General features: G+C 44.3%; 1 protein-coding gene and 1 non-coding gene across 2 annotated transcripts in view; both read left to right on the plus strand.

Moving 5' to 3' along the window:
- ATP8B1 (ATPase phospholipid transporting 8B1) overlaps positions 1-25,278 on the plus strand; it is a 59,063-nt gene that overhangs the window by 7,938 nt on the left and 25,847 nt on the right. The window contains exons 2-14 of the mRNA XM_029922390.1: positions 7,118-7,215; positions 9,124-9,237; positions 11,255-11,353; positions 11,468-11,529; positions 13,786-13,858; positions 13,961-14,031; positions 15,553-15,635; positions 15,755-15,913; positions 16,299-16,387; positions 18,586-18,776; positions 21,033-21,241; positions 23,289-23,332; positions 23,997-24,153. Of these exons, the coding sequence (XP_029778250.1) occupies positions 7,118-7,215; positions 9,124-9,237; positions 11,255-11,353; positions 11,468-11,529; positions 13,786-13,858; positions 13,961-14,031; positions 15,553-15,635; positions 15,755-15,913; positions 16,299-16,387; positions 18,586-18,776; positions 21,033-21,241; positions 23,289-23,332; positions 23,997-24,153 (1,449 nt within the window). The remainder of the gene's footprint in view (positions 1-7,117; positions 7,216-9,123; positions 9,238-11,254; positions 11,354-11,467; positions 11,530-13,785; positions 13,859-13,960; positions 14,032-15,552; positions 15,636-15,754; positions 15,914-16,298; positions 16,388-18,585; positions 18,777-21,032; positions 21,242-23,288; positions 23,333-23,996; positions 24,154-25,278) is intronic.
- LOC115278536 lies at positions 24,911-25,045 on the plus strand. Its single transcript, XR_003902945.1, has one exon. It is a non-coding gene; the product is annotated as a U4 spliceosomal RNA (small nuclear RNA).

Raw genomic sequence — 25,278 nt, forward strand, 5'->3', positions numbered from 1 at the left:
CAGAGGCTCCAATGTCATTTGTCTTTGATTTTTGGCTAAAGCCAAAATTAACAGTGTGAACAACATTGTGCAGGGAGTGCTAAGCGCTCCAGAGCGTCTTCCAGGCTGAAGTGTGCGGCTGTGAAAAGCTGGTACGTTCACATCCAGCTGTTCTTCACGGGCAGTTTTCCTTCCCAGAAACTGATGTTGTCAGTTTCTCAAATGTCATCCTGGAAATATAAATACACTTGTATGTGCAAAGAAGACTTACAAACACGTGCCCTTGCGTACCCATAGATCCATAAACAAATGTTTGCCAGTGTGTGTATGTGGGTGCCTCCCTACTGTGCATTAATTCTGTGTGTCACATGACTGAGAATACAGTATGGTACACACCCATGCTTTTGTCACTTAGTGTTATTTGGAGGTCTTCCCTCTGAGTCTGTAGAAAGCCGTCTTATTCTTTTTTTTTTCCCCAGACTGCATAGACTTTTGTCATGTAGATGCTTGTGGTGAGATTTGGGCTGTTTCTAATCTTTCTGATAAATAGGGCTGCGCTAAAGAGCGCTGAGAAACGTCATTTCTCCCGTGCGCGTGGGGGATCACTTCCTAGAAGTGGGATTGCTCCATCAGTCCGTGCCTGTGTGTGTTAAAATCTGACAGATATGGCCAAATGGCCGTCCACGGAGACCACCTACGAGTGCCTGACCCTCTACTCTCCTTTCAACCCAGTATGTCCTCACATTCTTTACTCTTTGCCAGCATTTTGCCATCACAGGATAAAAATTGGTACGTCCCCCAAAGAATTACACTTCTTTTCTAATGAACTTGAGTATTTTTTCACATATTTAAGAACCAGTTGAATTTCCCTTTGTGGGAGAGGTCTATTCATGTCCTTTGCTCATTTTTCTCTTCTGTTGTTTGTTGATTTTTCTTTTCTTTTTTTTTTTAATAGTTTATTGTCAAATTGGTTTCCATATAACACCCAGTGCTTCTCCCCACAAGTGCCCCCCACCATGACTATCACCCCCCTCCCTCCCCCTTCAGTCCATGGTTCATTTTCAGTATTCAGTAGTCTCCCTTGATCTGTGTCCCTCACTCTCCCTTGCTCTCTTTCCCCCTTCCTCTCCCCATGGTCCCTTGCCAGGTCTCTCCTGTTAGACCTATAGATGCAAACATATGGTATCTATCCTTCTCTGCCTGACTTATTTTGCTCAGCATGATACCCTCGAGGTCCATCCACTTTGCTATAAATGGCCAGATTTCATTCTTCCTCATTGCCATATAGTACTCCGTTGTATATATATATATATATATATATATATATACCACATCTTCTTGATCCATTCCTCAGTTGATGGACATTTAGGCTCTTTCCATGATTTGGCTATTGTAGAAAGTGCCACTATGACTATTGGGGTACATGTGCTCCTATGCATCAGCACTTCTGTATCCCCTGGGTAAATTCCTAGCAGTACGATTGCTGGGTCATAAGGGAGTTCTACGGATAGTTTTTTGAGGAACCTCCACACTGTTTTCCAGAGCGGCTGCACCAGTTTACATTCCCACCAACAGTGTAGGAGGGTGCCTGTTGGTTTTTCTTTTTGATGTTAAGCATTTGATCTTTTTCCTCAGCTTGCTAACTGCATTTTGTACCCACCCATGTAGCTCTTTGGTTGCTGGTGTCTAAGCAAGAATTCAGAACCAGCAGTAAGGATGAGGGGCCAGGTGAAGTTTACTTCCTTTTCCAGATGGCAGCAATCAAAGGTTTTGGTGAAAGTAGGAGCACTCTGAGTATCACTTAGCAATGTTTAGATGTATTGAATATATATTTACCAAATTCAGGAATGGTTGATCTTAAATGCATATCTCCACACACGCATTGATGGTTTTACACAATATTGTTAGTTGGTATCTTCCTAGCTTTTTACCAAAGGGACATACATGCATTTTTTACTTGTAAATTTATTATTTCTTCCCTTAGTCAGTATTTTCATTCTAGAAAATGGGACAGCATATCTTCTTTTTGTAAGTAACTTAAAAAACTTTTTTTTGACTTTTTATTTTATTTTACTTTATTTTGAGAGAGAGCACAAATGGGGAAGAGGCAAAGAGACAGAGAGGGAGATAGAATCTCAAGCAGGCTCTACACCATCAGCCCAACATGGGGCTCGAAGTTCACAAACCGTGAGATCATGACTTGAGCCAAAAACAAGTGCTGGGCGTTTAACTGACTAAGCCCCCTAGGCACCCCATGGGATAAGAAATGTTCTTTGTCTGTAAATTAGCCTTGTAGTCCAAATTTCTAACAAAGTTCTCTGTTCCAAGTGAGTAATTAGTTAATGTTTGATCCAAAAGACAAATATTTCTGAATGCTATTTTGCTGCACTTCCAAAAGGTATGTGCTTTAGCATAGCATTTCTCAATAGGTGTTCAGTGATTTAAAAAAAAAAATGTGACTGTGGTCACATTAATTTGAAAAGACAGAATTACATAAAAATTTTTAAATGTTTTCTTGGAGCCTTTAATATATCACTAGGTCCACTGAGTGTCCAGAAGAGGGATCCTGTATTGTATGCTGTCTTTTGCAAATGTATTTGACCACAGAACACAGTTTTTACTTTTTTTATGGTCTCTGCTTGAAATATTCCTCAAGCAATTAGCATAAAACTCAGGGGAGAATTAGGAGAAGGCATCAATTTATTTGCTCTCTGATTAGTCTGAATTATGCCAGACAAGGAACCTTGTTGGAAATAGGGTTATTGATGATTTGACTACAATGAGATTTCTAAAGTTGACTAGAAAACTCCTGTGTTTGAGCTCAGTATGCTGCAGATGACGATACCTTGGTTACTTTCTCAGGTCTCCCCAAGGTGTTCTCAAAAGCATAAAATTAAGAGACCAAGGTCATTTCCAGTAGACCCTTCACTGGCCCTGCTTGAGGTCAAACACTACTTGTGTCAGAGGCGTCCTCATCAAAATGGGCCGGGGATGAGGCACAGTGCTGGGGACAGACGGAGGAGCCACTGGATGAGGGATTTAATGCTGAGGGAAATCTAAAGAGCCATGAGGGGGACCAAAGAATCTGGCTCATTACAAGGGCAGCTTATTCTTTCCTGTTGAGTTTTTCTGAGATGGATTTTTATCCCTTCCCCCTGGCCTTCTCTTGATTCTTGAGGAATCCTGTCCCTTTTTCTTCTCAGCCTTCCTGAATTTAGAACAGCAGCTCAGGGAAGTTCTGGAATGCTGGTGACTGGAGGTATGTCGTAAGTCATCAGCGAGCTAAAGTAAACCGGTAAAAGCACATGCATTTTCAAATTACCATACATAGAGTGGATTCAAGATGATCCCATAAAATCCCTATTTTACCTACTTTTATGTAGGTGTCCTATTTGAGTGGAGAAGAAATGTTCTGATCGTGTACGTTATATTCTGATTATGTAATCGATAACGCACATTGCAATCATGCGTATGAGATGTCTGACAGTTCCAGTTTAGTTTTCCCATTTGGTAAAATTGCATTTTAGCTACAGAGGTGCTGGGAGCAGCTGCATTTGTAATAATCATTATGATTGCCCAGTGAAGGGCAGCCAAAATGACGCAAGAGGAATTTTCAGTAATGGTACTGTGGTGTTTAAAAAAGTAACAAGGTTAATTACGCACATTCTTCAGTAGTCCCTTTTGCAAAATTATCTGTACTTCCTGTGAGGGAGAAGTCTAGAAAATGAATCATTTGAAAAAATGAAACACAATATTTCCAAAAGTATGTCTTTATTGTGATAATTATATAAGATGGATACTTTTAGCATTTTTTACTTGAAAGTGTTTTTTAATATATTCCCATCTCCCAAACTGGTTGAGTCCCAATTATTGTTAATTTCCCTCCCCTACCATTTTGCAGGGGAGGAGGGGCTCATCAAACTGGGTTCACCCACACACGTATGTCCCACAAGGGAGGGTCACTGGTGTGCACGTTCAAACACAAGTCACTGGAGAACCTAATGCAAAGGTCCTCAACCTTTCTTCCTGACTGATGGCTCCTGTCTTGAGCCTTCATGGCAGTGGCAGGCTTATGCCTGTGCCTTCCTCTTCAGAAACCAAGCGCAACCTGATATTTGTCTTCCACCCTTCCTGGTAGAAAGGTCAACTCTGCTCATAAGCAACCATCTGACATCAGCTCGTGGCCAGAGTTCTCAGTGGGAGGATAGGTCACAAAGAAGGCCCAGTCAGTACAGCAAAGTGGAGAGAGTAGCTGGACTACTTGGCCTGATGCCTCCTTACGCATACGAAGCCCTGAACTTATGGTAGCAACTGGCCTGTACATCATGGAACCGAAGAAGTCAGGAGTAGATGGGCAAAGGCAAACCAGGTGGGTGGAAATATTTTTCCTCTGCGGAGGTAGCCTGACGGACAGGTTCGTCACCTCTGGGTTAGAAAGGTCCCGTTAGCTGAGATTCCCATGAGGTGCTGGGCTCTAGCAATAGGTGATCCATTGAGATAGAAAGGACTTGAGCCAGAGATAAATTAGACTTCACCTCATGAGCTTTACCTTCTCTATTCAATCAGAAGGTCTGCAAGTGTGTCCTCTGGGAGTACTTTCACCATGTCCTGGGAGGCCCCGGGCTGTCCCCAGAGAGCTGCCAGTATGGTGATTGCAGGCCCAGAGGCACCTGCAGGCCTGCTGCCAAAGCCACTAATGCAGTAGTGGGACCCTCATTTCAGCCTTGCAGAGTGAAAGCTACATAAGTGGACAGGTTGGAAGCCAAGGAGCCTCCAAGCCCAGTGCTAAAGCTCAGAAGGAGAGAAGGGAGGACCAAACCCAGTAGGAGGAGTTCCCATCACCATGGGGCGGATGACAATTGCTGTAAGACAAGGGTGACAGGTCAACCCAGGAATCATCCTCCAGCAAATCCTCAGCCAGCTGTGGAGCCACTAGAGATGACAAAAAGAAATAAATCTGGGTCAGCCCAGAAAGCAGCAGCTACAACCCCACCACAAGGGACCCCAAGCTATTTCACCAATCAGGGAGGAGCAGGAGCTAATTCTGGAAGTAGCTCTTCATTGAGCATCATCAAAGCCAGCTCTACCACAAAACAGTGGTCTCACCATGAGATAAAGAGGTGGGTGTTGTGTCTGAGGCTGTTGAGGGAGGAACATGGAGACCACCATGGAGATAGCAGAGGGTAGCCAGGGGCTGGGTTTGGGAAGCAAGAGGGCTATAAAAAGGAGACAGAAGAGCAAGCTAATGTGGGGGCCCAGGCTCAGAGAAGAGCTCCTGGAGACCCTTCCAGCTTTCCTGTCTGCGGGTTAGATAAACATACAGACCATCTCAGGATGGAACAGATCTTTTGTTGGAATCTCTGTGTCCCACAGCCTAGTGGTAATCTCACAGTGGGCTGATGGTGTGACGTCACCATGGCGTACCTCTACACCATCGTGTAGACTCAGTCTCCGCTTAGAAGACCCCCACCTCATGCTCATGCTCTTCAGAGCCAGCCGGAGGATGCCGCCTTGCTTCACGCCTTCCTGCCTAGTTCCCCAATACTGCAGCTGAAGCCATACCATCACCACCTCTCTCTCCTCTTCTTTCTCTTCCCTGCCCAAGGGTTCCTGAACATAGGCTGGACTCCTGTCCTTTCAAGGAACAGTCAAGAGAAGGAGAGTGGGTACAGGAAGTTTGTGGGCAAGTAAAAGAGGAAAATTATCACCCAGACTTTCCACTCCTGGGTAGATACCTAGAAAAAAAAAAATCTTATGACTTCCAGAGGACAATCTGAGAATGTTTACAGCAAAATAATTTATAATAATAGCAAGACACTAGAAACACCCTAACTATTCACCAACAGAAGAACTGATAAATTGTGGTATATACATGATATAGTGGCAGTGAATACCATATTTTATACCACAACACATTAGTGTAGATGAAACTTACATAATGTTGAGGGCGGAAAAGCAATTCACAGAAGAATACAAGTGATCTAGCTCAAAACTGGCCTGAACAACTGATTTTGGGGGATGCATACTTGCTAAACCTGTACAGAAAAATAAGGGAGTGATAAGCACAGATGTTAGGAATATAGTTGGCTGTTGGCGGGGGAGAGTAGGAAAGATGTGATCCCCACAGAGTTGGGAATTGCTCTGTTAAACCAGTAGGCAACATTGGCCAATAAGTGTGGAGAAAACTACCCCCACGGAGAATCCGGTCAGAGACAGTTAGTGTGGGCAGGGGGGTGGGGTTGGGAGAAGTGTTTTATGAGACCCCTGTGGGGTGAGGAGTGTTCCCCCAGCAGTAGAGAGGCTGTGGACTTTATCAGGTCCCTTGGAATTTAGACATGTCTATTGAATGGCCCGAATCACTCAGTACTGTGTATGTGACATTAAGTCCATGAGGTAAAGCAGTGCACACTGATCTGTGATCAAGACTCAATCAAAAGTGTTGAATTAGTTGGGGATGTCCTTTTTCCTTGATTTATTCACTCAGTCAATACTTAGTGGGTTACAAATTTTACAAACTAAGTACATGAGTTTGGAAAAAATAATTTGACTTAATTTAGCTGTGACCTTCTGGGGGCTCTTGGATTTTGTTTGGGCCATGTTTAGATGAGGATTACTTGTTTAGAACTCCAATGTCCCATGAACATTCTGTGAATTACAGCATGTCCGTTCACTGGCTAGGGCTGCCGTCCCAGTGGCACAAGCTGGGTAGTTTCCACTACCAGTCTTACTGTCTCACGGATTTGGAGACTGGAAATCTGAGGCCAAAGTGTGGGCATGATTGGTTCCTACTGAGGCTCTGAGGCTCTGAGGGAAGGGTCTGTTCCAGGCTTTTGTCCTTGGCTTAGAGATGCCCATGTTTTCCCTCTGATTTCATACCAGCTCCCTACTGTTCATATCTGTCTGCAAAACTGCTTTTATTCTTTTAAGAAGACCATCACCTTATTGGGTTGGGGTGAACTCTAATGGCCTGGCTTTAACTCAATTACATCTTCAGTCACCCTATGTCCAAATAAAGTTATATTCTGAGGCATGGAGTGGGAGTTTGGAGTTTACCAGATGAATCCAGGAAGGACACAGTTCAGCCCACAATAATATGCTAAACTTCTGCATAATGGACTCTTTTCTCTTTCTTTTTAAGATTGTACATGGCAAGTCAAGGCAAATGATCGAAGCTTCCATGAACAGCTTCAGTTTATGAACACGAAGTTCTTTTGTATTAAGGAGAGCAAATACGCAGTAAGTGGATTTTAACTTTCTAAATTAAAAAAATGTTTTTTAATGTTGTTTATTTTGAGAGAGAGAGAGAGAGAGAGAGAGAGAACAAGCAGGGGAGGGGTAGAAAGAGAGGGAGATACAGAATCTGAAGCAGGCTTTAGGCTCTGAGCTCTCAGCACAGAGTGACACGGGGCTTGAACCCCAGAACCATGAGATCATGACCTGAGCCGAAGTCGGATGCTTAACTGACTGAGCCACCCAGGCGTCCCGTGGATTTTAACAGCTTTACAAAGAGCCAGTTTTTTCCAATAACCATTAAGCTTACCAACTTCATGAGACACCTGCCTTCCAGATAATCTCTGGCCCATTATATTGATAATCATTGTCCATTGTATAGAATATAATTTTTATTCATCACTTTGAGTTTAATAAAGGTGAGGAGGGGTGGCTTGACACAAACCAAAATTATGCAGATTGAGAATTTTCCTGTGTACGCACAGAGCTCTCTCAATGTCTTATAGAAGAATGTACAACAGTGTCTCAGAAATCTTATGTTTGAAAGTAATAAGAATTTTAAAGGAATCTTAATGGCCTATTTCTCCCTTCTCTGCCTGTGATAGATTTAGAGATTGAAGATCTTTTCGCCTGAAAAGTCCTTATTACCTTTAAAATATGATAGGGGCGCCTGGGTGGTTCAGTCAGTTAAGCATCCGACTTCAGCTCAGGTCATGATCTCATGGCTTGTGAGTTCGAGCCCTGCTTTGGGCTCTGTGCTGACAGTGCAGTGCCTACTTCATATCCCCCGTCCCCTTCTCTCTGCCCCTCCCCTGCTTGTTTTCGCTCTCTCTCTCAACAATAAACATTAAAAAATGTTATTAAAAAATAATAAAATATCAAGGCTCCCCTGTGAGGTGTGTGCTTACATGTCATAACATCTCATTTGGTTTGCTGGGACAGCTGTCACAGAGCCATGGACAGGCTGGTTTAAGGCAACAGAGGTGTATTTTCTTATGGTTTAGGGGCCAGGAGTCCGAAAGCAAGCTGTCAGTAGGGTTGGTTGCTTCTGGAGGGTGTGAGGGAGCATCTTTTCCAAGCTTCTCCCCGGCTTCTGGAGGTCGCCGACAATCCCTGGCGTCCCTTGGCTTGTAGATGCATCCCTCCGCTCTCCAGCTCCGTCTACACGTGGCCACTTGTCCTCTCCTTGTGAGGGCAGCTGTCATTGGATGAGGGCCCACCTTCATCCCAATGTGACATCACTATAACTTGATTACATCTGCGAAGGCCCCATTCCCAAATAAGATGTCAGCCACGGCTACCGGAGTGAGGACGTGTGCCTATCTTGTGGGGCACACAATTCACACAGCAGTGTCTTTTACTTTACACAGTAGTCTCCATCGCCCTGCAATAAAAGTGTTCCTTTCCCAGAATTGTTATCTGGGCTGACATCCCCCTCTGCCCTGTTTTCTTTACTTTTTTTTTTTTTTAATGTTTGTTTATTTTTGAGAGAGAGAGAGCACGAGCGAGCATGAGCAGGGGAGGGGCAGAGAGAGAGGGAGAGACAGAATCAGAAGCAGGCTCCAGGCTCTGAGTTGTCAGCACAGAGCCCAACGTGGGGCTCGAACTCATGAACTGTGAGATCATGACCTAAGCCAAAGTTGGACACTTAATCCACAGAGCCACCCAGGCACCCCTGCCCTGTTTTCTAAGAGGCTCTGAGGACTCCAGGAGTCTGCCGGCACCGTCCGTTTGCTCACACATTGGCCGCAGAGACCTTTGAAGTGAAATGTCCGCTGCTTGCTGCTGTCTCTGACCAATGTCCCTGTGTCTCTGTAGGCCATCAGGCTTTAGTGATTCTTGCAGGTGTGTCTCCATCGGGATAGAAGCGTACCCCCATGTAGAATGACTCTCTCACCTTTTTTTTCCCAACAGAATAATGCAATTAAAACATACAAGTATAACGCCTTTACCTTTCTACCAATGAATTTGTTTGAGCAGTTTAAGAGAGCAGCCAATTTCTATTTCCTGGTCCTTCTTATCTTACAGGTAATGCCCTTTGATATCTTAAATCTGTTTTGAGTTACGATGACTCAGTAACGTTAAATTGTGGACACATGTAATCTTGAAAGTTGATGTATTAACCTTGGGATTTTTGCACGTAAGGAAATAGTGCTTCATGCAGAACCAGTTTGACCACGTTCAATGAACAGGGAAAGGGAGCAAATGGAAAACATTTAACTCTATATTTAAAAATTCAGTTGCATACTAATGTGAGTGTTAAAACTGGCTTCCCTGAGGTGAATACAATTAAAACCTTCACACTGTAAAATTATCTGTACCTTAAGCTTCTATTTATCATGTGCTTGCCCTTTGTTTTTCATGTAGATGCTTAATTTCCTCAAGAATATTATTTATTTTTATTAATATTTTGGTCATAATTCTCAATAAATTATTTTTGTGAATTGGTTTTTATGTTGACAAAAGGGCTATTCTTTTTAAAAAGTTTTTTTTTTTTAAATTTATTTATTTTTGAGAGGCAGATCATGAGCAGGGGAAGGGCAGAGAGAGAGGGAGACACAGAATCTGAGCTGTCAGCACAGAGCCTGACGCGGGGCTTGAACCCACGAACCATGAGATCATGACCTGAGCCAAAGTCAGATGCTCAACCAACTAAGCCACCCAGGTGCCCCAAAAGACCTAAACTTTGCCTGAGGTTTTTTTTTTCCTTTATTGTGGCAAAGGATTCGTTTATCTATAGAGTGTTAATTTTACCTATCTAGAAGTCGTTGTTAGAATCGAGAACTCTATACCCTCTGGTTACCGGATTATGAACTTTTAGCACTCATATACAGGTGACAAAGGATAGTGTAGCCACTTGGTTTTATCAAATCCTTTACATCAAGAATTGGATTAGGAAAACCGTCTCATCTACTGGGATTCACTGAGCGGGGGTTCATGAAAATGGGAACGTGTGTGTGTCCAGGCGGGCATGGAGGATGCAGGGGGTGGTGAGGAAACACGAGGGAGAAATGGAAACCCAACAGATTTAGTAGGATATGCGATCTACTGGCTTGATAGTATAGAATGGTCCTGTTATCAAGAGGGACCTTTGAAACCGGCCCACGTGGAGACAAACACTAAAATTTGAAGGTACTTCCATTCTTCCCTTCTTTCTTTCTAGCAAGGAAAAGGAGGAGTTACACACTTTGATAATAATGTGGCAAATGATCGTTCTGTCTCCCAACCAACCACCAACCATCTTCTCTCAAAATCTAGCAATTTAAGTTAAAGTGATAGTCAGAGTTTCAAACAGCTCTTTGCTTATTTCTTCACTTAATTCGTGTACTTTGTGATACAAGTGCTATCGTAACCTCCATTTGCAGAGAAGCTGAGGCCTGGTGAGATGCAGGAACTTGTTCAAAGTCTTCAAGCCCTCCGTGAGAGAGCAGGGCGGGACTTGATCCAGGAACTTTTCCGCAAAGCCTGTTGTTTTAATGACAACGCTACGTGACCTGATGATGCATAGGATGTTTACAAAAGATCTTTACTAAGCTTGCTTCCCAATCTTTTGTTCCAACTTGAAGGCTGTCTTGTTGGAGGCAAGGCTTTGTCTGAGGCCCGACGCCACCTTGGCTTTCAGAGGCAGCTGCCTACTGCTATCCTTGCCTCCATCATGAGAGCCTCAGAGACCCCTGGCCAAGCATCCGGCAGTGGAGAGCCCGCTACATGCATCCCCTATGAAAGTTAAAGGACTACTTGTCCCAGCTCCTTGCACTGCCCTCCCTCCTCTTAGTTATGATTTCCCCAAGGAGTTTGGAGCAGTTCTCTTCTAGCCCACTAGTGTCCAGTTAAGTTCGCAATGAAACAATTTCAGGAGCCACTGTTCCCTGGGGTCTGTTCCAGGAGGCCAGAAATAGAGAGGATGGCAAGAAGGTGGTTGGCTGGAGGCTTAGGGTGACTTTCCCACATGCTCTGCAGGACGCAGGCTGGGAGGTTGAATTCACAGCTACCTGTAGAAGCCATGCCTTCGTGGGCACACACGTCTACCTTGTATTTCTTTCAGGCAATTCCTCAAATCACCACCCTGGCATGGTACACCACCCTGGTGCCCTTGCTCATGGTGCTGGGCATCACGGCCATCAAAGACCTGGTGGACGATGTGGTAAGGATGCCTCATGCAACTTTCTCCCCGCTGCTGTGCGCTTATTTTAGTTTGGCGTTAATATCTTATGTTTTGTGAATATTAAAGTAACCTTTGCCCTCCTCTCTTCTGAAGGCTCGGCATAAAATGGATAATGAAATCAACAATAGGACGTGTGAAGTCATTAAGGATGGCAGGTACTGTGTCTTCCTTAATTTTAACTTGGGTACAAGAACAGAGCGCGTATGTCTAGAAACATACTCAGAGAGAGCCATTCCAAACTTAGAAGTCTTTTGGTGCCACAGCTTCATTGTAAGGGTCTCACTTCACTTCCTAAGACTTGGTACCCTCCTCGCGACCCAGGAGCTACAGCCAATTGGGACTCGGGCACTCGTCCGTTGAGCCCCGTGGCATTCACACCGATGTGTTTACATGTGTCCTTCAGTCTGGAGCCCCCATCACTGTGGTTCCCAGCTTACGTGTCCAGGACTTTGCCCAAATGTCTTGACCCCTTTTCTAGATTCTCCAGCTAAAGTGATTTCTCCCTTCCTGTGCATTCAAGAGCATGTTGCTTTCATCTGTCTTCTTCTGACCTGCCTTTTATTAGAATTATTTGTGTTGGTGTCTCCTTCTCTGTCCTGAACTATACATTTCTCAATGACACTATCTTGATGGTGTCCTGTTGTTTTTGTGCATCAGAGCCTTTGACACACAGAAAGTGTTCAATAAATGTTAAGTAAATATTGTCCACTGTGACCAACGTGCCAACGCACAGATCAGTAATGAGTTGATTTTTGAGCAAGTGCCTAGAGGCAGAACCACAGTCAGGTGCTCAAAATAGGGACTAAGAAGATGTCAAATCACTATGATGTCCACCTGAAACTGTAGGAGATTGTATGTCAATTATACTTCACTAAAAAAGAGAACAAAGAGTGGTGAAAGCCCAATTCAAAGACTTTTTATGTGTCAACACTGAGAAAAATAAGGTGATTTACAGGCACCGTTCCACTGTGTCTAATTTGGATATAGACTGTGTCAATCTATAAATCAGTTGGGATGGTTTCTTTTCCCTCCCAAATAAATGGATTCTGTTCTGAAGGTTACCTTTCAAATCACTTAGAAGTGCTCTAATGAAGATCAGTAAGATTCTCAGCCTGCCTGCCCAACTCTGGCAATAGCCCACAGCCTGACTAACTCCACTGGTAAAGAGAAGCTCTGAGTGGCCTTGAATGTGGGGGTCAGAGTGCACATCTGATAGGACCCTGGCTCCGGCTCCCCCTAGCGGAGGGTCAAGCCGGTGTGGGTGCTTGGGCATTGTGGTGGGGCAAGGCAGCAGGGCCTCCCAAGGGGAAACCAGATGTCCCAGTGGAAAGGCCCTACAGAATTGTCACTAATACCCCCAAGGGCTGTGGCAAGGTTCTTTTTTGTTCATTTATACTTTGACACCCATGTGCGAATTCTAATTTATAGTTTTAGAGATACTGAAGTGTAAACGAACTACAATGTAATTTGTCGAAAGATAAGCCCAATTCTTTTTTAAAATCCTGAGATTAAGAATTATGTATTCGATTCTAATAAAATTGGTCACACTGGGGTCCACGCATATGTTTAAAATGTATTTTAAAAGAAAAGCCAAACTGTATTTTAAATCTCCAGGTCTCATTTATCCATGAATTAATGGGAGGACAAACATGGTCATTGGAGTCCTGCCTTGGAAAATATTAAGTTTATCTGTTGTGATAGATCTATAATCTCTATTACAGATATCTGGCTATGTGTGAAAAATTTTAAAACAGGTTGCTGTATTTTACAACTTTTTATAACGTTGGTTTGTTAGACATTTAAATGGGTATTTCCATGAAATTTAAGACAAAAATAGTCCTCTTTTTAATTTTATTTTGCATTTTATCAATGTCCTTCTTAGACTTATTATAAAAGCATTCCATGATCATTGAAAAGGGAACTTAATAGGGAGGAGACATGCCGTAAAGTTCCCTGAGGAATCCGGGGAGGGGGGTGGGGGGTGGCTGTGCGAGAGCCGGAATGCGTTCCTATCCTGGGACCACCTGGGACCTGCGTCCTAAGCAGGTGGTGCATAACCCAGAGGCTAGAGAGCAGGAGAGTGGAAGCACAGGGCATGAGCGAAAACGAAGGAGGAGCCAAGTCCCTCCTTGGCACAGGTTTCAGTAGCCCCATCGAGCCTTCCTTCAGACATCAGATGGAAAGAACGCATCAAAGTCATTACCGTCATCACCACTTCCTTCAGCGGACGCTGTGATTCGCATGACTGTTTAATGTGGTTTTGTCATTAAATGGCTGAACTTTTAGGAAACCTTTTTTTCTGTGCTATTCACGTTTTCCCAGAAATCTTTGGCTCCTAGAAAGAATAATTCCAAATACTTTGCCAGTAACTTTTTAAAGGCCAGTAAGCTATCGTTATTTTTGCTATTCAGGTTCAAAACTGCCAAGTGGAAAGAGATTCAAGTTGGAGATGTCATTCGTCTGAAAAAAAATGATTTTATTCCCGTAAGTGAATAAGCCTGCATCCCTCATCTCCTATCCTCCCATCTTCCCCGGGTGCTCAGTTTTGGGGATCTCTGTGTTACTGGTGTGTCTGGTTTTCAACAGGCTGACATCCTGCTGCTGTCCAGCTCTGAGCCCAACAGCCTGTGCTATGTCGAAACAGCTGAATTGGACGGGTAAGTGGGTCTTCGCTGGGCCTCTTTTAAGGCTGACCAGTCAAGGCACGTTCATTCCGTTGAAAATTGCATCTGAAGAAGGCCTGAGATCCAGCCTTGCCTCTACTACTAGCTGGCGGTCTGGCGGGGTCCCTAGCAGACCACTCTCTCTTTTTTCAATTCCATCTGTAAAGTGGGGCTTTCAAAACAGCCCTTCCCCCCACCTTTAGGGAAGGTAAAAGGAGGGACTCCTGAGCTTTTTCTATACAGCTGAGCAGCATCCAGATACCTATGAATGATGATCAATATCATGAATTTTAGAAGAAACAGATTTTTTTTAAAGTATTTGTCAACAGACAATTTTGAATTTTCCCTTTGTTGGCTCTGGTTAGTATGCTACCACTAAAAAAACAGTAATGTTCTGTTTTTGACTGGTTTTGAATACATTCCTTGAGCGCCTGCTAAGTTGCATTAGCTTTATGTATTAGCTCATTTTATCTTCTCAGCGACACTATGAGATTATTACCTTGACATTGCCCATGAGGAAAGTGGGGCACGAGGAGGTGAAGTAGGCTGCCCAAGGTCACTGAGTAAGTAGCAGAGCTGGGACGCTGCTCGCCAGTGCTGGCTCTCCAGGCTCGTGTCTGCAGGTCAACTTCTGAATATATGGAAACCCCAGAGTCCACATTCATAGACCCTTAGAGGGATGTGTGTCATGTGTGGGCAGCTTGGCCGTCCTGAGCCCAGGTGCCCAGCCTGACTCTGTGTGTCCTTGGGCACACGCCTTCCTGTCTTTGTGGGTGGGGCATGCCAAGTATTGGGAGGTAAGGTTCTCCTTTCCTAGTTTCCTAAATAGAATTATCTTTCAAAAATAGGAGATCCAGTCGTTCACCCTGGAAAATAATAGGTTGACAGGGTCCAAGCACCTTCTGTAACAAATATGTCTTGTAGAATCATCTTAATGTGATTCAGTATTAGAAGCTAAGTTGTTTTAAAGTTTATTTATATTGAGAGAGAGAGAGAGAAAGCACCAGTGCATGATTGGTGGAGGGGCAGCGAGAGAGGGAGAGAGAGAGAATCCCAATGTGCTGTGCCTGACGTGGGGCTCGATCTCACAACCTTGAGATCATGACCTGAGCCGAAATTAAGAGTCAGAGGCTTAACCGACTGAGCCACTCAGGCGCCCCTAGAAGCTAAGTTTTTAAATAGCTGTGTGGAATTTAAGTCTAGATTGGCGGTAAGAGTTGGGTTAGTAAGGAGGACAGGACGCTTGTAGATGCCTCTGTCCGAGTCATAGTGCTCCACAGAAACAGACCAAGGGGCCGTCTCCCAAGTCAGGAGTTTTTCTGTAGTTCGGGAAATAACCTCACTAAACTCGAAGTTCCGAGGCAAACCGAGAGTTTGAAAATAGGCAAAGCTGATCATCCAGCTTCTGCCTCCAGATGTACCTAACGTTAACTTTGCACAGTTTTTCCTATATTCTTTTTTGAGATCCAGAATTCATTTATTTAATTCCTTTTTTTTTCCCCCCTCTCCCTTTAGAGAAACGAATCTCAAGTTCAAAATGGCACTTGAAGTCACACACCAGTATCTCCAAAGAGAAAATTCACTGGCAACATTTGATGGTTTGTGCAAACGTGTCTTACTTTGTATTAAATTTTAGTTGTTCAACTCAGTCCCGATTAACTAAAACCAGAAAAATCTTTCATATATGAATACTTATATGAATCATATTTTTCTGAAGGTTTTATTGAATGTGAGGAACCCAATAACCGACTGGATAAGTTCACAGGAACACTATTTTGGAGAAACACGAGTTTTCCTTTGGATGCTGATAAAATTTTATTACGAGGCTGTGTAATTAGGAACACTGACTTCTGCCATGGATTGGTCATTTTTGCAGGTAATTTCAGAGTTTCTTGGGAAAATGATCCGATCTGTGCTTTTAAGGGTTTTTTTGTTTGTTTGTTTGTTTATTTTATTTTTAAGAGAGAGAAAAAAGGGTATGAGTGGCGGGGGGGGGGGGCAGAGAGCAAGGGAGACAGACTCTGAAGCAGGCTCCAGGCTCTAAGCTGTTCGCACAGAACCCGACACAGGGCTCGAGCTCATGAACCATGAGATCATGACCTGAGCTGAAGTCGGCACTCAACCAACTGAGCCACCCAGGCACCCGTGATATGTGCATTTAAGATTTGTAGGAGGGGGTTGCTCTTCTGTTCATTCTCCATCAAAATGAAAGGAAGCATTGATTTTCCCAACTGTTGATTGTATTGAATTTTCATTTTTAGGTGCTGACACAAAAATAATGAAAAATAGTGGGAAAACCAGATTCAAAAGAACAAAAATTGATTACTTGATGAACTACATGGTTTATACGGTATTTATTTTCTGTTTCAGTAGTTGAGACACTAGACTACTGTTTTTTGCTCTAATTTTGTTGTATGTTTTTCTTATGTAGAACAATCTTACCTCTGCAGGCCACGTAGAAAAACACATGAGGTGTTCCAAGAGAGAGAACTCTCTTACTTTTCCTCAGAAATGCCATATTCTAATCAGAGAATCCTTTTCGGAACGGAGGCTCCACTTGTAGGGTCCCCTGAATGGTTGAGTACTTTGCTAGCAGGAATGACCGTTTGGAAAACCAGCGAGCCCGAGATGAGTTAGTGGGGCCAGGCTCCTGGAGTCCATGTAGGGTTGATTTTACTGCTATTAGTTTCTCAGAGGGGTAGTTCTCTTAAAAGCAAACTCCGCTACCTCCCCACCAAGTAGTATATAAGTCTAAATATAAGGCAAGGCTAAATATAAAGTGTGTTGGTGGCCCCCAAGACCACCCCCAGGGTTGGTGATTCCCTAGAAGGACTCACAGAATAAAACACCTAAGTGCCCTCACAGCTATGACTTATTGTAACTTATTTTACAAATCAAGGCCGGCAAAGTCCGAAGGCTCCTGAGGCAAAGTCTGGAGGAAGTCAGGTGCAAGCTTCCAAGAGTTTTCTCGAAGGAGTGTCATACGGCAAGGCACACTCAGTTTCCCTTGCAGCAATTTGTGACGGCCGTGTGAAATGTTGTCTCTATCAGGGAAGCTCACTGGAGACTCAGTGGCTGGGGTTTAATAGGTACTTAGGCCCTATCTGCCAGGAAGGTACCAAAATTCCAGATTCCCTGAAGGAAGGTAGGGAATCAGCCTAAACCATTAGGAACAATGAGCTGTTCTTATCAGGGAATAAGAAATAAGGAGAGGAAGGAGGAGGAAGGGAGGAAACCTTCCAAAATCTGAGTTCCCAGATGCTGGCCAAAGGCCAACCTGGCAAGCGGGTCTTTTAAGGACAGCATCTCCGGCCCGGCCCCAAAATATGAGGCCGTCCTCCAATTTCCCAGTGAGAATTAGTTCTTTCCCAAGTATTTAGTTTCATTTGAATACATAAACTTTTCAGGATGTCTAACACTTACCATACTTTAATTACATGTACATATTGAAAGACATGTAAAAGTAATATATCACTTTAAGAACAATTCTTTTTTTCTCTGATCTCCCATTTTGTGAAAACTTTATTTGAACTTTTCACGCACATCTTCCACGTCATTGTCCTGGTTATGGCCAGAGTAGTCACAGCGAGTTCATCTCTCCTCCTGAGCCATGTGCTTTTGAGATACAGCCCTTTTGGGATCTGTGGTCCCAAATTTCAGTCTGGCTTTGGAAATCATATTCCTACCCACAGTTGTCCAAACACCAATGGGACAGTTGACTTTTGGATTCATCCCAGAAGTATATACTCATCTTTTCCATAATAGAACACTCCCTGTACCACTTTGTAAATGGTCTTAAACCTTAAGTGGTAATTAAGCTTTCAGGAATAATTACCTGAATTGGGGTGAAATTCCCTTATGTTCTCTTTTTAAAAATTTTTTTTAATGTTTATTTATTTTGGGGAGAGAGAGACAGAGCGCAAGCAGGGGAGGTTCAGAGAGAGAGAGAGAGAGAGAGAGAGGGAGACACAGAATCCGAAGCAGGCTCCAGGCTCTGAGCTGTCAGCACAGAGCCTGACGCAGGGCTCGAACTCACGAACAGTGAGCCCATGACCTGAGCCAAAGTCGGCTGCTTAACTGACCGAGCCACCCAGGCGCCCCCTTTATAGTCTCTTTTAAAAACTTATTTCCATCAAATAGTCTCTATAAACATCCCAGTTCAGCATTGTTTGAAATTATTGCATGCTAAGCTATCTTCCCCAAATAGTATGATGATATTCAAAGTAAAAGTAATTGATAGAATGCCCTGTAATGTGAGAATGTTTAAGGATTTGAATATAAGACACCACCTTCTCTTTTGAACAATAGTTTTGAGAAGGAAACTGTGCCTCTATGTGTTATGTTGGATAAATCAACCAATCATAGAACTCAAATAGGTTTTCAAGGTATTCTTACCCACTGTTTTTTCCTTGAAATGTGTTGTTTTTGCAGAGACTACTGAGTTATCATAAACGTGCTGGAGTATTCAGCGAGGTTAAGTAGCATCTATGAGATTCTGGGGGTTGGCCATTCATTTCCAAATATGCTTCAATGTTTTTTGTCTTCCAGATCTTTGTTGTGCTTATCCTGCTTTCTGCCGGCCTGGCCATTGGCCACGCTTACTGGGAAGCTCAAGTTGGCAATTATTCTTGGTACCTCTATGATGGAGAAGACTTTACACCCTCTTACCGTGGATTCCTAAATTTCTGGGGCTACATCATTGTTCTGAACACCATGGTGCCCATCTCTCTCTATGTCAGGTAAGGCTGTCCTCTCGTTGGCCTTTTGCTTTAAGGGAAGAAAGCAATATGTTTTCCCAACTTTGCCCCTTCATCTCTATCAATAATTGTTTCAAAGGCCATAAGGAACAAGTAAGAAAATAGCTTTGGTTTCAGAATTGGGGGTAATATAGAGATGAGCACAGGGTGTCTGCTCGGTGCCGAGCACAGGCGTCTTGGATCTTGACGACTTTATAGATAAAGACGAGCAGGGTTCAGAAGTCACTCACTTGGTAAGATTGCCTCTCAGTGGATTCAAAGCCCCAGGCTTCAGGAAAGGCCTTGGGAGAAAGCTGGAGATTTCAACTCACACGGGAAAACTTAGTTGTTTTTCTTTTTAGGAGCCTTCCTAATCTCTTCTCTGTGTCTTCCTTATTACCACTGGTGCAGCCATTGCTTGCAAAATACGTGCTGGCCACTGCCCTCATTTAGCCTCTCAGAACGGTCTGTTTCTTATCTTAATCTGAACCCTCATAAAGGAGCCAGGGTCATATCTGTGACAAATAGTAATCACCTTGCTTGGTGAGATTTCTTCCTTTTTTTTTTTTTTTTACTTTTTCTTTACTGTCAAAGTTCATTGTCATTCATCAGTTAGATTTTAGACCATTGCAAGAGGAGTTGTGCCTTGGAACAGACTCAGCAGCCAGAGTCTAGGGTGACCTCCAATTAAGTAACAGCCCAGAGACATACGGGATCACATACGCTTCTGTAATTAGAAGCACTTAGTTTCTTTTAATTTTATTACATGTGCCTTTGTTTTGTTTTTAATCCTATTACATGTAGTTAACATTGCTCTTTCACTAGGAAGGAGAGCCCTGGGGAATCACGTGTTTGTAGTGGCTTTAAAAAAGCAGAAACAACAATAAAAACCTGAGATAAGATTTACCTTTGTGGAGGGAGCTCTTCAACAGATTATTTTGTCCCAAACAATAAACGTATGTTATAAAGCATGTATGTTGTTTTTGGTTTTACAAAGTCATGTCATGTAACTTAGATTATTTCCTTCTTTCTCTTAGAAATAAAGGTCCTTCTAAAGCATAAGTTGGATCAGGTCATTCTGTCCTTTGTTTTGTTTTCTACCCTTTATTTCCATTTCATTCCGGATGAACTCATTGTGGAGGCCACGCTGTGACCCAGTGCCCAGCATGATCTCCCTCCCACAACCTCCTGTTCTTCCAGCCCCTCTTTGTCCCCCCCAACATTAGTCCCCTCAGTATTCTTCGCCGGTGCCACGACCCGCCACAGAGCCTTTGCACCTGCTTTGGTCTCTGTCTGGAACGTTCTTCCCTCTTATCTACATGGTTACTCTTTCATTTCCTTTGGGTCTCCGCTCGAACACCACCCCATCTTAACTATCACTCTATCCCTTACTGTCCTCACCCTGCTCTGGTGTTCTGTGGGGAATTTTCACCACATGATGGATTTACAGGTTTATGTAGTTGTCCCCGTGAGAAGGTACCCTCCTTGAAGGCAAGATTTTGTCAGTTTTGTTGACCTATGCGGCCCCTGTACCTAGAATGGTGTCTGTACGTAGCAGGCACTCAGGAAATATTTACAGGGGGAGGGAGGGAGTTCTTTTTCCATCTTTTTAATTTATTATAAAGACATCTTTTGCCTAGTTAACAATTGCTGGATATGTAAACAGCTTTCTTATTACTGAGATATACTTAACCCCTTAGAGTTTCCAAACTGGGATGATTCCTTTAGACTATCTTACTTGGGCCATCCTATAATCTTATAGGAATTTAGGGGGGGAAACTGTTTTTTCGAAGTGTGGAATCACAACACAGGGGTTATTTGCCCAAAGCCCCGGGCCTCCTTGTGAGCACACAGATTCTGTAACCCAGTGGACGCTCACCGCCAACTGGGGGCGGGCGTGAACACGGCCATTCCAGGTGTCCCGAGCATGATGGGAATGAGAGACAAGAGAGTGGAGACTGCCACGTCGTCACCGTGTCCCTGGTCCCACGGGGCTGTGTTCCGAGCATGGGGCGCTGTGGCCAGATATTGTCAGGAGCGAGCGGGAACTCACACCAAACGAGGCATGTTGACCCTGAAGCTGGAGAAGGAGGTGTGTGGTGGGGGGAACCCAGAGGCGGGGCCCACGGGCCCCCACGTGGCTTGTCTCCTGGCAGATGGGCAGCTCGCTCCGGTGCGCACGAGTCAGGATAAGGCTCGCCGCCCCCCTCCCATATCTGAGAGCACCGTCCACACTAATGGGTTGTCTTGTCTCCCTAGCGTGGAAGTGATCCGTCTGGGACAGAGTTACTTCATCAACTGGGACCTGCAGATGTACTACCCGGAGAAGGACACGCCCGCCAAGGCCAGGACCACCACGCTGAATGAGCAGCTTGGGCAGATCCATTACATCTTCTCTGATAAGACAGGGACACTCACGCAAAACATCATGACCTTTAAGAAGTGCTGCATCAATGGGCAAATATATGGTGAGTGGAAGCCGTCACTCCATCCCTGAGCACGGGGGACCGGCGCCTGCCTTACCAGCGTTGCCGGTGCTGATTCGGGGCACAGCCCTGGTGGCCATGCCGGGCTGAGTCCCGAAGCGGCTTCGCTGGTCACATTGGGAACACACGTGTGGCAGAGGTCAGGAACAGGCACACGTTCCTCAAGAAATCTAACACAAAACTGCCGTGTGATTCAGCTTCCTGGGGGAATCCCCGATAGCAGGGACTAGAAGAGATCTTCGCACAACTATGTTCATAATGAGCACTGTTTACAATAGCTCAAGTGTGCACACAACCCAAGTGTCGGTCAGTGGATAAACAAACTGGTCTCCACACACAACGGAACCTTATTTAGCCTTAAAAAGGAAGACATTCCGGGTGCCTGAGCGGTGCAGTCAGTTGAGCATCCGACTTCGACTCAGGTCATGATCTCATGGCTCATGAGTTTGAGCCCCTGTGCTGTCAGCATAGAGCCCACCTCGGGTACTCTGTCCCTCTCACCCTCTCTCCCTCCCCGACTCATGCTCTGTCTCTCACTCTCTAAAAAAATAAACATTAAAAAAAATTATTAATGTAGTGTTTTACATTTTTTCTCCACAGTACATTTAAAAAAATTTTTTTAATGTTTATTTATTTTTGAGAGAGAGAGCACAAGCAGGGGAGGGAGAGAGGGAAACACAGAATCCGAAGCAGGCTCCAGGCTCTGAGCTGTTAGCACAGAGTCTGACGCAGGGCTTGAACTCCCGGTCCATGAGATTATGATCCAAGCTGAAGTTGGATGCTTAACCATCTGAGCCATTCAGGCGCCCCTAAGGGAAAAAAAAAACCCTAGAAAAAAAATTTTTTAAAAAGGAAAACATTCTGACACACACTATAGAATGGATGAACCTTGAGGATGCTGTGCTCACTGAAACGAGCCAGTCACAAAAGGGCACAGATGAATAGTACGGTTCCACTAACGTGAGGCCTTAGAGCAGTCTAATTTACAGAGACAGGAAGTAGAATGGGTGGTTTCCAGGGGCTGGGGGCAGAGAGGATGGGAAGTCATTGTTTAATGAGTACAGAGTTGCAACTTTACCAGATGAAATAACTATGGAGTAGACAGTAGTGATGTCATCCGCCCACGTTATTTTATTTAATGTCATTGAACTGTGCATTTAAAAATGTTGAAGGGCAGGGCGCCTAGGTGGCTTAGTTGGTTAAGCATCCAACTCTGAGCTCAGCTCAGGTCATGATCTCACAGCTCGTGAGATCAAGCCCTGCGTCAGGCTCTGTGCTGGCAGCACGGGGCCTGCTTGAGATTCTCTCTCTCCCTCTTTCTGCTCCTCCCCTGCACGCACATTCTCTCTCAAAATAAATAAACTTAAAAAAGATGGTTAAGGTGATAAACTTTATGTTATATGTATGGTACCCAACTAACTTGAAAAAGTTGGTTTCCATTCTAATATTCTGAAACATGCTGTATATTTATAAAAATATTAAGGTTAATACTGTATTCACTTAGAATGCTCTAACTATGAAATAAAGACTTAGTATAATTTAATCACGATAGGAACACTATGCTTTTTCCTTGTAGAAACTATACTATGGATGTGTTTTTGCAGAAGGGGCATCTCAGATATGGGGGCCCATGACAGGGGTGGGGCCCTGGGAGGAGGGTAAGGAAGTGGTTCTCATGTGCATGGGGGCTGGGGGGCAGGTAAAGCACTTCAAAGGGCAGGGGTCTGGCCCCAGAGGAATGAGAGAGGCACCAGTATTTGAACCTCTAGACTGGGGCTTGGCAAACTCCTTCTACAGAGAGCCCGATGGGAGATATGGTAGCCATTGCAGGCCGGAGGTGGTTTGTATCGGATTTTCTTCTTTATTATGTTTTGTTTGGTTTCAACAACTCTTGAAAAATGTGAAAATCATTCTAAACTTGAAAGCTGTCCAGAAACAGGCTGGGACCAGAGAACCAAAGCAAGGGGAGGAAGAGGGGCCTCTTCATGCAGGGGGAGACTCCATTTATTCTGTCCTGTTTGTTTCTCAGGAGACCATCGGGATGCTTCTCAGAACAATCACAGCAAGATAGAGGTGAGTCCTTTAGCTTAAGAAAGGGTTTGCCTGCAGCTGCTGTAACCAACTGCCACCGAAAAGCGTGGCATAAACAACAGAAATTGGTCCTCTCGCAGCTCTGGAGACTAGACGTCTCAAATGAAGGTGTCAGCAGGGTAGTGCCCGCTCTGAGGTTCCAGGGAGGAATCCTCCCCCACCTCTTCTAGCTTCTGGTGCTTGCCCGCAAACCTTGGTGCTCCTTGGCTTATAGACCCAACACTCAGATGTCTGCCTCATTGTCACATGGCATTCTCCCAGGGTGTCTGTGTGTCTGTGTCCAGATTTCCCTCCTCTTATAAAGACACCAGACATTGGATTAGTGCCCACCGTCCTCCAGTATGACTTCATCTGAACTTGATTATATCTCCAAAGACCTTACTTCCAAATAAGGTCATGGTCACAGCCACCAGGAGTTAGGATTTCAGCATATTTTTTGGGGGGCGGGGGGGACACAATTCAACCCACAGCGGGATGCCTTTCTGTTTTGAGAAAAGGGCGAGCCTCTTGGTATCTTAAAACATATGGCTTAATCCTAAGAAACTGTTTCCATAAAGACTTGGCTTCAAAGACAAGCTTCTCTCATTTTTAAGCCCACACTGCTGTTTTTAGAATCACATTTTCTTTCCTCCCCCACTTCTCTCAGCAAGTGGATTTCAGCTGGAACACGTTTGCTGACGGGAAACTTGCGTTTTACGACCACTATCTTATCGAGCAAATCCAGTCAGGGAAAGAGTCGGAGATTCGGCAGTTTTTCTTCTTGCTCGCGGTCTGCCACACGGTCATGGTGGACAGAATTGACGGTGAGTGTTTCCCTAGTGTCTCCTACACGGGGGCCTAGGTTTTCAGTTTCCAGGTAACTCATGCCTGGCGCTCAGTGCGTGTAGAATACCAAGCACGACAAGTCTGTCTTTTACTTAAGCGGTGAACGTTGGTGAGCACCTACCTTGATGGTCTACGAGGCAGCACCATGTGAAACAAGCCCCTGGTCTCTGAAAACGTACATCTTCTTCACAGCGATAGCTCCCAATGTGTTTACCACTTTGCAAGTGAAATCTTATTAAAGGAAATGATTGTCTCTTGCATTATAAGGGAAGAATCACAATCTTCCCACTCCCACCCTGTTATTACTTGACATTTATTGAGCATGAAGAGTCAAGTCTTATCTGGATTGTAGCTGGACTTTGAACTTGAACAATCTTTATTGCAAAATAATTTCGGAGAGAATCTATTATCTAGATTCAGATATGTTTGGGGTTTGAAATAATACCCACCAGAGCCTGGGCTTAAAAGGCGCCTTTCTCGTTGGAAGGAGCATAATGAACGTGTATTTGCATGGGAGCCAGCAAAGCTGACTCGTAGATTCTTTAAAAAAAAAAAAAATGTTTATTTATTTATTTTGAGAGAGAGGGAGAGCAAGCAAGGGAGGGGCAGAAAGCGGGGGTTGGGGGAGAGAGAATCCCAAGCAGGCTCCACGCTAGCAGCATGGAGCCCAGTGTGAGGCTTGAGCTCACGAATCACGAGATCATGACCTGCCCCGAAATCAAGAGTCGGACGCTTAGCTTTGCGTAGTGGTAGTATCGTAGCCAATGAGGTTTATCCGAGGCATGATTATTGCTAAGAGTTGGACGCTTAACCGACTGAGCCATCCAGGCGCCCCTCCTTTGCAGAATTCTTAAATCAGCTGTGCCAGCTTTGTTACAGCAAATTTGTCCAATGTCAGTGAAAGCGAGCCAGTTTTACACCTGTGGACATTACAATAAGTTACACCTGTGCATTATAGAAAGAGGCCTGTAACCCTTTTGGCATTTCTGCAATGAAGCAGTCTGCCTGTCCATCCTGCACTTGAATGAGTGCAGCGAAGGAACGTGCCTTTCTGTTTTCTGACCCTTTGGTTTCGTGTGTGGCAAGTACGAAATCTCCAGAGG

This window comes from Suricata suricatta, chromosome 14, assembly GCF_006229205.1.
Source record: "Suricata suricatta isolate VVHF042 chromosome 14, meerkat_22Aug2017_6uvM2_HiC, whole genome shotgun sequence".
NCBI classification, from domain to species: Eukaryota; Metazoa; Chordata; class Mammalia; order Carnivora; family Herpestidae; genus Suricata; species Suricata suricatta.